The sequence below is a fragment of the Camelus ferus genome, chromosome 3, assembly GCF_009834535.1.
Source record: "Camelus ferus isolate YT-003-E chromosome 3, BCGSAC_Cfer_1.0, whole genome shotgun sequence".
In the NCBI taxonomy this organism is placed as follows: domain Eukaryota; kingdom Metazoa; phylum Chordata; class Mammalia; order Artiodactyla; family Camelidae; genus Camelus; species Camelus ferus.
In genome coordinates this window covers 96,484,352-96,499,510 of record NC_045698.1, presented here as the reverse complement: position 1 = coordinate 96,499,510, position 15,159 = coordinate 96,484,352, and the positions used below count along the sequence as shown (strand labels likewise).

General features: G+C 47.5%; 2 protein-coding genes and 1 pseudogene across 2 annotated transcripts; 1 reads left to right on the top strand and 2 right to left on the bottom strand.

Annotated features, from left to right (window-relative positions):
- FAM53C (family with sequence similarity 53 member C) lies at window positions 1–9,970 on the bottom strand. Its single transcript, XM_006180321.3, has 5 exons — window positions 9,600–9,970; window positions 6,499–6,728; window positions 6,044–6,101; window positions 3,935–4,719; window positions 1–3,008 (listed from the first exon to the last, which is right to left on the bottom strand). The coding sequence occupies exons 2-5, from the start codon at window positions 6,574–6,576 to the stop codon at window positions 2,751–2,753; spliced, it is 1,179 nt and encodes a 392-aa protein (XP_006180383.1). The 5' UTR covers window positions 6,577–6,728; window positions 9,600–9,970; the 3' UTR covers window positions 1–2,750.
- Window positions 9,971–10,221: 251 nt separating this feature from the next.
- Window positions 10,222–13,563, top strand: LOC102516938 (annotated as a pseudogene).
- On the bottom strand, window positions 10,857–15,023 carry LOC102523738 (histone RNA hairpin-binding protein-like). The gene is made up of 6 exons (XM_014555564.2): window positions 14,787–15,023; window positions 13,848–13,928; window positions 13,637–13,741; window positions 12,022–12,174; window positions 11,771–11,879; window positions 10,857–11,009 (listed from the first exon to the last, which is right to left on the bottom strand). Exons 1-6 carry the CDS (start codon window positions 14,828–14,830, stop codon window positions 10,932–10,934), a joined length of 570 nt encoding a protein of 189 aa, XP_014411050.2. The 5' UTR covers window positions 14,831–15,023; the 3' UTR covers window positions 10,857–10,931.
- Window positions 15,024–15,159: the final 136 nt, after the last annotated feature.

The following is a 15,159-nucleotide window of genomic DNA, read 5'->3' as shown; positions in this document are numbered from 1 at the left end:
TGGGAAAATGGATTATTCTAATAAAACTTTATTTTTTCAAACACAGCCACAGAGGCAGAACCTCATGTTTAACACACACAGACTTAATGGATTTTTTTTTAATATAAAACAAAGTTTACGAAAAAAATGTTTTCCACTTCTTGTATTTGTAATCCCATTAGCACAGGGACTTTGGCAGCAGGTGGGAGTGAAGGGCAGCTGGAGCTGCCACTGGGCAGTCACCGGGCACAGGAGGAGAGCACCAGCCTGGGAGTGGCTTCACTCACACACGCAGGAATACTCACCTACTGATCAGCCACACCACACACACAACAGAAATGCAGATGTCTACCCAGCGTTAACCACAGCCCTGTAGAGTGTGTTCCACTCTGGGTAAGCCCAATATGTGAAAATCCAAATAGTCAAAACAGCTAAAGTAGAGGGAGGTTGCTTGCTTTACAAAAGAAGCAATCACAGGCTGCTTTTAAATGGTCAGCAGTCCAAATGTGTTGAAAAATAGCATTTGGTTTACACAGAACTGTTGGAACAGATTTATTGTGTAAAGCGAAATGAACCACTTCTCATAAAGGCTTGTCCCAGGGCCACAGGCGCTTAGACTGGGAAGCTCCAGCTAGTTTAACTTCCCAGATCGTAAAGTAATGGAATTCAGATATGGAATCTATAGACCTTCTCCCCTAAGGGTGGTGCCCTATAGCTTTAGGGAAGCCAGGGTGGAGGCAGAATTATTGCCCTCACATCTTCAGCTTAGGGCTTGCAGAGACCCCACTGGCATTCCAGTGGCCTACTGGAAGCTGGCACAGCCAATCTGCAACAGAGAGCCCAGGGATGAGGATGCCCCAGGAGGAAAAGAAGCTGTCACCAGGGAAATTATGGCCTAATGAGGGAGAAGAGCCAGGGGGAGGGAATAAAACCAAGAATGGGCAACTCCTGGGCTCAGTTTCCCTGGATTCTCCAGAGAGCCTCTCAGGCCCCTACAGACCTGGCAGCTCACTGGTAGTATGTGGTAACTCGCAGGAGAAGGGAAGGAGTCCTGGAAGGGTAGAACCTCTGAGGGTTGGAGGCTGGAGAAGAAACAACCACCTCCTCCCAAGGAGAGGTGAGGAGGCTGGAACCTCACTGATGCTCCTATCCGACATGTGGGAGACCTAGAAAATGACAGGTTCAATTCCATGAGGAAGAAAACACACAGACTTTTGTTTTCTTCCCTAACATGAGCAACTGGTTCCTACGTCACCCTGGAAAAATGCCCTTCTTCCAATAAACAGGAAGGGCAGGTCCAATTTGGTCTTGCAGGGTCTAACCGAAGCTGGACAAAGCCTCACAAACTATTGTGGCGGCAGCTTCAGCAGGCCTCTCCACTGGAGCCAGCCCTGCCGGGGCTCCTGCAGTCCTTACACCTATCACTATGGCCACCAGGACCTGCTGTCCTGACTCAACTTGTGGGTGTAAAACAAAAAAGGAAACTTAATCCAACAACAAAAAACTTTCAGCTGCTTCTCACAGCCTTTGCTTTACATATCCTCAGCCAGTCCCTCAGTGAGCCTCAACCTCCCTGAGGTCTCTAAGGGCCAATTAGAGGCAAATAAACATTTCCTGGCAGGAGTGGAAGACAAGCAAACTGGTAAATGCTGACATCCCCTTCCTCCTTCTCAAGCAGGTCAGAAAAGAGGTCGGGCTTGGATCTTATAAGAACAGGTTTCTCCACAGTCTGCTTCCAAAGGGTAGTGCTGGGGTGAGCTCACCCATGCCTGCTGGTGACTGAACACCACTTCTGCTGCAGGTCAGCCTCCATACAGGGCCTTCCTTCCTTGTTCTGGATCCTCAAAGGTTAGAGGGTGAGGGGGAAAAGGTCCCATCAGTAGAGAGAGATGGAGCCCTTCAGTGCTGCCTGTTGCCCACATGTGCTTGCATCCACTTAGAGAGTAAGAGAGGCAGGTTGTATACAGCCTAGGCAATCTGATGGGCAAAAAAGGCCAGCTCAGAATCAATGTGGAGAGCACTCTCCAGCCAGTACTAGATCTACGTAGGGGAGGGTGTGGGCCTGAGGAAAAGACCATTAGCTGAGGTCACAGCACTTAAAAGACCCTGCTGTACCCCAGAACAGAATCCTTTGCAAAGCCATCAATGCTAATGGATTACAAGCCTGGTTCCAGAGCTATGTAGAAAAAAAGAAAAACTTGGTGCCTTGCCCTTGACGTCTTGAACAAGCCCCCTGTCCTTTGAAAACTCACGATCCTGAGGGTTCCATGATGCTTGGCTGTTAAGGAGCAACTGCCTTCCTTCCCTAAGGCTACCCAAACAGACCTTTCCTCAAGTACACTCTCATGCACACACACAGTCTCACACAATTTCTCCGGGGAGGCTGAATTAACCCCCAACCCTGGCCAAATTCTAAGACACAAGTGCCCTTTGAAGCAAAGGGGCTAGTGAAATTCCCCGAGCTGGGGTCAGCAGACCCCTTCCTTCCCTGCCCATTGCTTTCTCGGTGGCAGGGATACTCACACTCAGGGCCGCCATGGGAAGGGTCTGCTCTGGGGCTGTCCCTCCCGCCATCAGCTCCGTTTATCTTGTCCCGGCCAGTCTCTCGGCATGGTCGAGCTTCCTGGAGCGAGAAGATTTCCGGCTGCCCTGAGTCGGAGCCCTCCACTCACCCCTATTCCCAGGCTAGGCCCCCGGCCTTGGGGCCTCGACACTTGTTAGTAGCCATAAGAGAGTCAGTCTGTGTGGCCCCAGGAAGTAGCCTCTCAGTTTTAGTTCTCCTCAATCAGATTCAAGTCCAGGTCCCCAAAGTCCTGCTGGCACAGTGTCCGCTTGCTCAGCGCCTGCCGCCCCCACCGCACAGCCCCCTCCTCTTCCTCTTCGCTTTCACTCAGCACCTGGGAGGAACCTCCAATGGGGCTGCAGGAAGCAGAGAGGGGTGGGGGGCTACAGGCCATGAACCACGGTGGAGAGATGCTGCTGCCTTCCCGGGATGTTTCTTGGAGACAGAGACCTCCTGAGTATGGTTTCTGTCAAACAAACAAAGAAAATTAAGGCAAAGAAAGATGCTAACTTCCCAAAGAACCCTGGCCCAAGCTGTATTTCAAAGTGTCCTTTGTGGTTACCCTTGAAGGCAGGAGTTCTTGGCTTTAGAGTAAGGTTGTGGACTTCCTGATAAAATTTGGAAAATTTACTGTACATGTACATTTTGAGGAAATAGCCCATAGTTTCTATGAGATTCAAGACCAGAAGCTCATTTATAAATTCACATGGGCAGGAATACTGTCTAGTGTTTCACTACTGTATTGCTAGTGCCTAGTCTGAGCCTGCTGCACAGTAGGTATTCAGTAATGTTTGCTGACTGGTTGAATGAATGACTCTATCAGTAAGTGAGTGAGTTCTCAAAGAGGTTTGTGACCCAGTGGTCTAGAAGGCAGAATAAGAAAAAAGTGGGCAACTGCATATAACAACTGCACTCACAATGGGAAGTCAAAAAACATTTGTTGAGCAGATGAATGATGCAACAGCTTGTTTTGCTTAAGCCCTCACAGACCCACTTGAAGCAGTGAAGGGCAAGTGGCAAAATCAGCTCTGAGCATGAGGGGTGGGGCACAGATGATGGGGTTTTTGTGGTTCATGTATTCTCAGAGAGGAGGGAAAGTGCCTCTAGCAGGACAATCTGGGATCTCTATTGGAAGGTTTAACATGGGTCTCACCCTAAGTTTCTCTGAAACCCCCAGGACTGAGGAATTTCATAGGACACAGAATTTCAGTGCTAAAACCAGGATAGTTCTAGGCAAATTGGGATGGTAGAATACCTTAGCAAAAGCTCAGACAGAAAGGAGCTCTAGGGGAGACCCTGCCAGGAGGGAATGGAGCTAGAGGACAGCATAAAAGTGAAAAGAGAAGTGTCCCCCTACTTCCATCCAAGCTTCCCTAGTCCTGCTAGTCCCACCTGATTCATCTTGTCAAAGTCCAAGGAAGGCCGCAGCCGCCGAGGGTCCTCCTCATGGCGCCGCTTGACCCCAGCTTTGCGGGCATCAAGATCACAAGGCTGTGAGCGGCTTCGGGGAAGACTGTGGAGGCCTCGAGGTCGCCAGGGCAGCTCTGGGGAGGATGCAGGGGAGCTCCGGGCAGAGGGCAAGAAGCGGCTTGCCTGCGGGCCCAGGCTGGGTGACAGGGAGAAGCGCCGCTGAGGTGGGCAAGGTGACAGGGATTCAGCATCACTCTCCCAGGAGCCACTTTGGGGGGAGGCGGCACAGGGACGAGAGGACTCTTGGGCCAGGGCCAGGCTGAAGAAAGGGGGGCTGTAGGGTCTGTGGGCTGGGGCACATTGAGAAGAGGCACTGGGAGCTTGGAGGAACCTGAGGCTGGAGACCCGCTTCGGGGGGCTCTGGTGAGGCACCTGCGGCCCACCCCCTCCACCACTGCTCCGGTGCTTGATGGGAGTCCACAGCTTGGAGGGGGCGGGCCGCCACACCGGCTGCCAGCGAGACAGGTCCACGGGCACTGAGAGTGAGCGGCAGTGCCTCTTCGATGGAGGGGCAGGGGGCACAGGAAGCTTTTCTGGGTCTGGGGGCTCAGGGCTTAGGACTTGGGAAGGGGGCTGTTCCTGTGGGGAACTTCCCGGACTGGGTGGTCTGAGGTGCAGGCTCAAGCCTGAGGGGTGGTAGCTGAGGTTGAGGCTGTCCTGGAACTCGGCACAGGAACAATGGGGCAGGCCCCTCCAGGAAGCACCTTCTGGAAGGCAGTCATAATAAAAATTAATGATAATATGTTTTTAAGAGCTAACTATGTGCCACACAATGTAATGAATACTTTTTGCCAAGTTTCCCAAAAACCTCTTAAGTTAGGTACTATTAATTACCCCCACTTCACAGATGATAAAAGTCAAGTAACTTGCCAAAAGTTGTGCAGAAATCAAAACACCAAAGCAGGACTCAAACCCAGATTTGTCTGATGCTAAAGCTAGGTCTTTTAACCACTATATTACACTGCCTCCACTGTAAGGAACCACTTGAAATTGAAAATATAGTCTCATATACTGCCTGCTACCCCCCTCAAAGGTGGAATGAGTCAAGAGAAACAAACGCCTGTGTGTGCCATGCTCATTCCTCACTCCACTCCACCAAGCTCTACTTTGCTCCTCCACCCACCAGCCCCGAGTTGGGAAAAGCAGGCTTATGCTTTTCTTCTTTTGCCTTTCCCCTTCCTATGTGTCAACAAGACTAACACAGGAGTTAGGTGACCAAGCAGGTAAGAGATCATTTGTATTCCTAGGGAGAGCAAATACAGTGGGGAAGGCCTTTCTTTGATGGTAGAACTCATGCTTGGGAAAACCCTAAAACTGCTCATGTTCCTTTGGGTCTGGCCACCCACAAGGAAATGCTCAATGTAACATACTGATATATATTATAGTTAGTTTAAAAAAAAAGTGCCAAATAACATATATAGAATGAAACCTTTTGTGTTAAAAGAATGGGAATAAAAATTTACATTTATATTTGGTTCTATTTGTATAAAGAAACTCTTGTTGGATAGATAGGAAACTAATAAAAGGAGTTACTTTAAGGGAGCTCGGTGGATAGGAGATAGGAGAGGAAGGGAGACTTTTCTCAGTATAAACTTTTTGCTATTTAAAAAATTTTGTAACATGTGACTATATCACCTATTCAAAAATTAGACTGGGGGAGGGTATAACTCAATGGTTAGAGTACACACTTAGCATGCAAGAGGTCCTGGGTTCAATCCCCAGAACCGCCATCAAAGTAACTAACTAAATAAATAAACCTAATTACCTCCTCCACCCCCCCCAAAACCAAACCAAACCAAACCAAAACAAACAAAAATTAAATTATTAAAGTCCCCAAAAGGCTAGACTAAGAGCAAACTAAACAGAGAATTTCTATGCTAGTGCAGTAGAATGGAGACAAGTGTCAGTCTCAGGTGACCCTGGCAATAAAGTTGCAGAGGCAGGCTACCTAACCTGGTTACTGGAAACCAGTAAAAGAAATGCATGGATGGAGGCATGGGCATACACACAAATATACACACAATGTCTTACCAGACACAAGCTGGAAAGGGTTCCCACAGTTGGAGATGTCTGCATGATCAGGCAAAGGCTAAGTAAGAGAGAGAGAGAACATCCACTATGATTCTGGATCAGGACACAGACCTCCAGAAAGCCCTCTTTAGCTCACCCCTGCATCTCATGGGCTACAGGGATGTTAGGGATTCCTAAGTGTTCTCTTTTGCTTGTCTTCTCAAAGTTAGTGAGTAAAATAATCCACACCTTCCAATATCTCAAACCCTTCTCCACCCAAGTTCTGGTGTCCCTTCTCTAGCAGTGGAAAAATCCCTGCCCCCTTCCTTTTGAGCTGGATTTTGAGCCTTCACTGGGCTCTTCCAGTACAAGTACCATGAATCGTATAGCAAAGGACAAGGGTGTAGTAGTAAAACAAACAGCCTCAGAAAAAAGGGGGAGGGGGTTGTGGAGAAGCAGGAAGACTGGTCTTTTACCAGACTGATGCTGAAGCGTGTGCATTTCAGCTCATCCAGAGTCTGCTTCTGTAGCTGCTCAGTGATCAGGGTTATCATGATTCTCCCCGGAATTTGACTTGCACACTTTGGAGCAAATGATGGATGTCTTCCCTGTTCTTCTTCCAGACCTCACTCGTGAGCCGTCTTCTGCCACTGCAGCACCATTCTAGCACCATTGGGACTTCCCTCTCCAGTCATGCCTGCTGAGTCTGCCAATTACAGGGGGACCAACCCCAAGTGATATTAGAGATGTACCTAGTCCAGAGATGGAAAATGCATGGCACACATACCACAGCATCCCCATGTCAGGCCTCTGGCAGACATCATTAATTGATCACAGCACTTTCCTGGTAAGTCTAAACATAACCTCAGAAACATTCTGAATTTACTGGATAACTAGTAAAATGAAATGGTGTTGGCAAACAAGTTGAAACCTATTTGCTGCTCCTAACCTGGTTCATACTCTGCTCTGTCTAACCAGAATAATAGTACCACTTAGAAAACAGCTCAAATGAGGGAAAGGAATGCCCAAATTGTCATTTCTATCCTGGTTAGTTCAATATTTACCTTCCAGTCAGAAGCAAAGAGAGGTACCCTTTTCCTAAACTACAGAAATAGTAATAAAGAACAGAGAGGAACAGTGGTCATAAGAATGACTTTCTGCTTCAAACCAGAGTAAACAAGGTATTATGTTCCCCTTTAGCCTAAACAGCTGATATGTTATTGTTCTCCAACAGATACTGTACATATTCTCCTATAAAATGATAAGAGGATAAGGAAATGGTACCTGGGATAATTCCCTACTACATTCAACTACAGATGTTAAAAACAACTCTGACTTTGTTCAACCAAGTTTTTAGCCTGATCTGACTCAAAGACCAGGGATACAATTAATCAAAACTCTTTCTCATAGTCTCTAGTAGAAGCAAACTAATTATATCAAGGAGGCAGCTTCAAACCCACATAATTGCCTGAAAGGTCTTGTTCAAGGGAGAAGGAGAGGTAAACCTAACATTTCCATACTGTTCTGCTTGTTCCCAGAAATGACCAGCAGGCAGACAGCTCACCAGAAGGTTTTTTGCTTTTGCTAGCAGAGAGAACAAACTATCAAGAATCAAATCTGGATCTGCTGTGATGGTCTTGGCAAATCATTTAAGCTTAGTCTCAGTTTATCCATACGTAAAATGGGCAGAATAATCTTAATCTGTCACAGGGACAACATAACGCAAAATATCAAAATGTAAAAAGTATACCCTCTGGCCTATACAAATCAGGAGTCCATACAGACTGCCGTTTCTCACCCCTCCTATTTGTTGCTCTGCAAAACCTCAGAATGCCATAAGTGATACTATAAAGACGAAGAAGGCAACTGGGTTGATCTATTTGGCTGGATGCCAACCTCCCTCACTGGCATTCAATCAGAGGCCCAAAAGGGCTCTTCTGTGACCTTGAGGGCAGATCACTTTTACTTATGCAAAAAAAGAGAATGGTCTCTACCCCATTCCCACCTCAGAGGGAGGCAGGCCAAAAGGAAAAGCAGACATACACCTCGATGTACTTGGAGTTGGGAAAAAAAGGTGTGGGAGAAGTCAATCATCACTATAGTCAAATAACATTTTCATGCACAATTATTATTACCACACTGAACAAAGTTCCAGCTTCCTGAGAGCTCCCTTCAGCGGCTTCCCCTATGTTCTTGCGGGAAAAGCTAAAGCTTATAACACTTCTGCTCTTGGTTTCTTAACTCTGCCCTCAAAGATCAACCAGAGAGGGAACCTAACTGCAGGCTTTTCCCTCATAGATCCCAGGCCTCAGGCTGACCAGCCATGAGGCGCAGGGAGTGAAGCAAACTCTTTCAAGCTTTTCATGGGGCATTTGGCCAAACAGCAAACTCCCAGTCCTCTTTGGGATCAAGTGAAGAGAGTGATTTCGTGTTTTTCTGCATTTTAATTGTTGGGATGTGGCCACACACGGCGGTAATTGGAACAATGCAACTACCACTAGGCAACTGATACTCTCAGTCTGAGTTTCCTAAAACAGGCCAGGCTGAGAGGGGGAACAGAACGGAAGCCATAAGGAATCAAACCAGGACACAAAAGAAGGCAAACCAGCTTCGCGAGGGGCCTCCTCTTTCTTAGGCAGGCACAGAAAAAAGTATAAGAAGCCCTCTCTTGCCGCCTTCCTTCCCCCTTCCATTTTGTACATCTGAGAGGCAGAGACAGCCCTGAACGTTCACTAAACAAGTTAAAACTTCTCAGCTTAACAACTGGCACGGGGCTCAGCCCTATATAAAGCAGCAGGCCGCTAGGCCCTCCCCAAAACACCACCAGGCCCAAACTCTCAATCCAGGCTTTCTCTCCACCATTATCCCCCTAAAATAAAGGTTAGACCCTCACCCTTAATGGGTGGCAGTAACCCTTGACATTCGGGTTTAGGGATGCTGAGGTTGTGTTGAAACCTGGAGAACCTAGGATCAAGTCAGGCCAAGGGGGAGGAGAGTCACATATCCCCTGGGGACCTTCCCCCCAGGTCCCAGTCCCACAGCTCTGGGGGATACTGAAGGAAAACATGAGAGAGGCAGGGAGGTGCACGAACAGGTAAGTGGAGATCTGACCGCTCTTCCTCCATATGGCACTGGAGGGGACAGGGGTGACAAGTGGGGAGCACCCCTCCCCCCACTCCAATGAAGAAGCAAAAAACTAGGCCCCCCCTCCAATCTTCAACCTCTCCCTCGGTTGCCCTGTCTGTCCCCACGGGGTGGGGCATGGGGCGTCCGCTGGCCCCTGGTGGGGGGGGGGGTGCCAGAGCACGCTCAGGGAGGCTGTCGTTCGCCTTTTCCCAATCAGCTTCCATCATCTGGCCGCGGGAAGCGAACTCAGGATGCAGGGGATGGAGAGGGTCTGGGACTTAGCACTCCGCCACCCCCTCCCCCACTGGGTCCCGTGCTTTCCCCGCGGAGGCGGCCAGCGAGGCCCTGCCTCGCGGGCGGCAGGACTGGGGGAGGGGAAAAAGGGAAGGAGGGAGGGACGGTCGAGGTACCCGCCCCGAGGCCCCAGCGCCACCTGCCCTCCGCCACCTACCGCGGCTCCTCCAGCTCCCAGGGCCGCGGCCGGAGCAGCTCTGAGCGCTCGGTTCGCCCCACGGTGCCCTTAAAAGGCGCCGGAGCGAACCAACGGGTCCTTGAGGAGAGTGGGGAGATAGCTCCGGTTCGCAGAATCCGCCTGAACCGTCCGCGGAGGCTTGAGCCACGCGTCGTTTCTCCCGAAAAGTCTTTCTTGGATAGCGCTGTCGGGAAGAGGCCTGGCTCTTTGATTAGGGATTAGGGTCGTTTCCTCACTATCTAGTCACCCCCTCCAAAACAGTGCAGAAGGTGAACTGGCCCAGTTGGAGGCAAACCTCGAAACCCGCGGGGGAGGCCGTGTCGAATGAAGATAAACAAAGCCATCGCTCCCGCCCTCCATTACTACATCTGTCCACTTACAGCCCCCAGCTCGGTTCGAGCGGCGTAAGAGAATTAGCCAAGGTTCCTCTCACCTGCTCTCCTGTCCCGCCCTCCACGGCCGCCTCTTTGAAGGAATCCCCCTTCCCCCAGCAGAGGACCGGTCCGCGGCGCGAAGGCTTCTGGGAAGTGTAGTCCAAGCGCCGATTAGGGCCTGCTCTGAGTCCCAGGAGCCCCTTTTCCAGCAGCCGGATCCGCTCGAACCTTACAAACCAAGGACTTACAACGGTTGCGGGGGTGTTCCCAATTGGTTCTATAACTAGGTATCACCCAAAACGCTGTAAAGCTGACGAGGGCCCAGTGCTGTTCACGTCTCCTCCCTCTACGCCCCCCTCCCAGCAGGATGAGGTAATGGGATTGTGATTATGACATCATAGGCGGTTCAATTACTTGCGTGGGGGGAGGGGGGGCCAGTACGGTGGTTACAGCTGGACCACTTTTCTTTAAGATAGAAAGAGAGGGAGGAAACAGGCCGATGGAGGGAAAGATGATGATGGCACTGTATTTCCTCTTAAGGAAGAGAAAACCACCTTTTATTAAATCTCCACTACTACCACCACCTCCCACCTCAGCCAAAGTTTAAGTCCTTTTTGAAGAGCCTGAATATAGCAGTTAATAGGCGAAGAAGTTGTGGAACAGCTAGATTGATTTCTGGCTCTTATGTAAATTTGCTTCTGAGCTATCAAGGTTTTAGGGAGAGGGGGAAAAGATGGGAACAGGAGAGATTTTAAACAATGCCTTCGTGTTATGATCTCTTTGTAGGACAGTTTTAGATTTCTTTTTAAATTGATTGGAAAGTAGAAGTAATGCAAGTCATCTTCACTATTACATTCAGAAACAAGTCCCCCGAAAGACATGTTTTCCCTATTTTGTGCCCTACTCAAGTCTGGGACAGATAAGTAGTTGTGATCAGCTAGAAAGTACAGCCAGTGGTGGGATCTTCAACACAGAGCCAGGGAAAGGAGGGGGCAGGAGCCACCAAATCTGCAAACTGAAAAAAGAAGAGTAGAGGGAATGTGAGGTACTTATCAAGAAAATGGGAGTGGAAGGAAGATGCACTTCACATTTGCTTGTCTTGTACATTTCCCCTTGGCAAAAGAAGGGGCAGTGACCATGCAGGACAGGAGACATGGATTCCAATAATTGCTGTTGTGGAACACTTATGTGCCAGGCACTGTGCTGCATACTTTAAATATGTATTCTCATTTTTGCCTCCAATCATCAAGTGAGACAAAAATCTCCTTATTTGACATATGAAACAGTAGGAGAGGTCAAGTGACTGCTCATGTGGTGGGCAAAGGTAGTATTAAAAAGCAGTCTGAGGCTCTAAAGCCCTTGTTCTTCACCACTACGTGATCTTCCTTTTTATTTAGTAATAAAATACCATGCTTATTAAAGTTAAATGATTGAGTATAAGAAGTTAAGTTAGCATTGGTACATTTGCAAAACAAAGACATTGAGACACTTAAAACCACCAAACCTTGCAAGTCAGGTTTCAGTTCTCATTTCAAAGGAAGATTACACCCATTTTCATCAAGTATAAAATAGCCCCTAGTGCAGCCCAACTTTTCCTCCATTACTAATTAAATATCCTAATGTTTTATATATCAAAGTTTTTTACTCATGTCCTGCCATTTTTTCCTGCTGTCGCATTTTTCTTCTTTTGTTCTTGGGCTACTACCTTGAACCCCATCAAAATTGTAACCTCCTGAGCCAGACCTCATCTCTGACCCTGCTCCAGTGGATTCCAGCAGAGGCTCCCTTCTTTTCCTCATCCAGATTCTCTGAGGGTTCTATGGCCTGAGACAAGTCATCCAAAGGGGTGGGATCCATTGGCTTTAAGAGACTCTCCATTTCCTGCCTAAGGAGGCAACAGAGTCAGAAGAACATGCACCTCATTCAAACTCTCCCTTTTCAGCCAGTGAAAGCTAAACTTCTGCAAAGTGGGGAGAGGTAGGGCTCAGTCCACCACTCAAGGAAGTAACCAGGAATAATGCACGTACCCCTCAGCCCCCCTGCCCTGCAGAGGCTGGCTAGGGGGGTCCCACGAATGTAGAGCTCTTCTCCATTGCCTGATCTGGGCATCCCAGGAGCGACGACTGTACCTCCTGTTCTTGTTTGGTGTTTGAGGGTGAAATCCTGGCTGTCGCTGTGCCCTGGCAATGACAAATGTGTCAGACTAAGGTCAAGGTGATGGAGCACAGCTCACTGCTTATCACAGTGAATCAGGAGACTCATTAGGGTCTCTGAGAATAAGATAGGATCAATTCTCTCAATCCAAAGAGATCTTTAAACACCAAACTTCCCAACTCCCTAATATTCTTTCTTCTGAGAAGGGTAAATTAGATATCCTAATTCTCCCAGAAATCAAGATAGATAGAAAAGACAGTATTTGACATGTCTTTAAAATAAATTCTACCTTCTTATACATTAGTTTGTATGTATTCATATAAGCTTACCTGTAATTAGGCAAGTATATCATAATTAGCCAAGTCAGCTGGAGGTATGAGGTGAAAATGGATGGAAGTAAAAAAAACTTCATTAGCTTTTCCAAACCCCTCCCCGCCCCCAGAGCCTCTCCCAGCTCCTGCTAAGCTAGCGCCTCAGCCATCATCAGCCGCCATCAAGATCATCTACTGGGATCTCATCAGCCATGATGAGATGTTCCCCTGACATCTACAAGATCCAGGAGATCAAAGACAGGCTGTGTCTGGAGATGGAGGGGAAGATGGCCAGTAAGACAGGGGGTAACAATGATGGCTCGCTCATTGGTGAAAATGCCTCCACTGAATGCCCTGAGGGCGAAGGCACGAAAGCACAGTCATCACTGGTGTCGATATTGTCATGAACCATAACCTGCAGGAAACCAGCTTCACAAAAGAAACCTACAAGAAGTACATCAAAGGCTACATGAAGTCAATCAAAGGGAAGCTTGACGAACAAAGGCCAAAAGGAGTAAAAACCTTTTATAATAGGCACTGCAGAACAAATCAAGCACATCCTTGCTAATTTCAAAAACTATCAGTTGTTTATTGGTGAAAACATGAATCCAGATGGCATGGTTGCTCTGCTAGACCACTGTGAGGATGGCGTGACCCCACACATGATTTTCTTTAAGGATGGTTTAGAAATGGAAAAATGTTAACAAATTTGGCTGTTACTTTGGATCTATCACCTGTCATCATAACTGGCTGGCCCCTGCTTTTCATCCACGCAGCACCAGGTCTTAGACAAATGGGACTGATGTCATCTTGAGCTCTTCATTTATTTTGACATTGATTTATTTGGAGCAGAGTTATTGTTTTTGAGAAAAAAAAGACATGTCATGTAGGTCGTCTAAAAATAAAATGCATTTTAACTAAAAAAAGAAAAAAAACTTCATTAGCAAATATGGCTAGAGCTTTTAAAAATCTTATGGACCAAATATTATTTGTTCCACTTGAAAAAAATTTTAAACTTATTTTTGGGGCTAGATTGCAGGATAATTCATTTTAGTAATGCTGCAAAGTGAGATCTCTTTGTGAGAGCACTCAGATTCTAGTATCTTTCCATCATCCGACATTGAATATAAGCCACTTGGTTGACACTTTTGTTGTGACTGTCCACAATTACACTCACTTGGGAACCTGCTGCAGAAAGCACTGGTAACCAGGCGTGCACTTGCCATAATCTATCTGCTTTTGCCGCCGTTGTAGGACAATTTCATCTGTCTCTACCTCCCACCTGTGAAGAAGTAGATAGTGGCCCCATAAAGTGTGATTATAGTCATCAAAGCAGAAACCAACTCATCCCATATTCCCTTAATCCCCAGCCTGATTTTCAAACTCACCTGGCATGGCAGGGCTCTGTGCTAACTCCCACACTCACCATCTCTATCCTATAGGATAAAGACTCCTCACACACCTCCATTCTGGGGAAGTAGATTGTACAGATAAAAAGGGTATTAGGATAAAACCCTGCTAATTACATTGTACCTCTCAGCCACTACTACTACTACTAAAATCCTGACACCAGATAAATGTTGTATTTGTGACTTACTGTATCTCAAAGATAAAGGTTGCATTTCTGATTTATTTTTCAAACTGTGCTCTGCAAGCCATCTTCATGGGTAGCACCTGGAGGCCTTGTTAATTCCTGGGGCCCACTCTAGACTGAATCATCAGTTTGGGGGCCTGAATTATAAAGAGCTTCTGAGGTTATTTTAAACATTTTTTATTATGGAAAATTTCAGATATACAAAGAGAATAGCATAATCCTCTGCTGCTCAAAGTATGGTCCAAGGACCAGCTGCATCAGCATCAGCTGGGAGCTTTTTAGAAGTGCAGGCTCTTGGGCCCCAACCCACATCGACTGAATCAGAATTTACATTCTAACAAGATTCCCCAGGTGATTAGTATGCTGGTTAAACTTTCAGAGCACTGATAAAATGGACCAGTTACACATCACCCAATACTCACGGCCAATCTTGTTTCATGTATACCCACCACCACTCCTACAGGATTTTATAAAAGCAAATCTCCAACATTAAGAATAAATTCTTAATATCACCTAGTCAATGTTCACATTTCCGTAAACAACCACAATTTGAGATCCTTTGGACTGTGGTAAGAATTAAGCGAAGAGATGATTCAACCCTCCTATTTTCCTTGAAAAGGAATTTCCTTTACCCCACATAACCTAGAATCTCAGATATTGCGCGCTTAAAAGGGACACCGACCAAGGAAAGCTCTTGGAAGGGGCCAATGCCGATCATCAGAAATACACACACCTGTCTCGTCGCAACATCTGCCATCCCGGCGGCAAATGTTCCATCTACAGCAGAAGGCTAGCAAAACGTAATGACACGAGAAAGAAGCAGGGAAGAAAAAAAAATAGTTTGAAACACGGTCCCACATAAATTAGGTAGTATCCTAAGGAGTGGTGGTCGCTAGCAAGGTGCGATTTAAACATCCCGGGGCTTGAGGGTCTGAGGGACCGGAGGGCTCAGAAAGGGTGTGGTGATTGGCCAGAGGGAGAGCCAATGACGCGCCAAGCTCCTTGTGGGGCGGGGCTTACCTAAGCTTTTGCTGAAAGCTGGTGGGCCAATTGGCAGCCTACTCTGGTGGAGGGGCGGGGCAAATAGCGCTCCTTCCGGAGTAGCT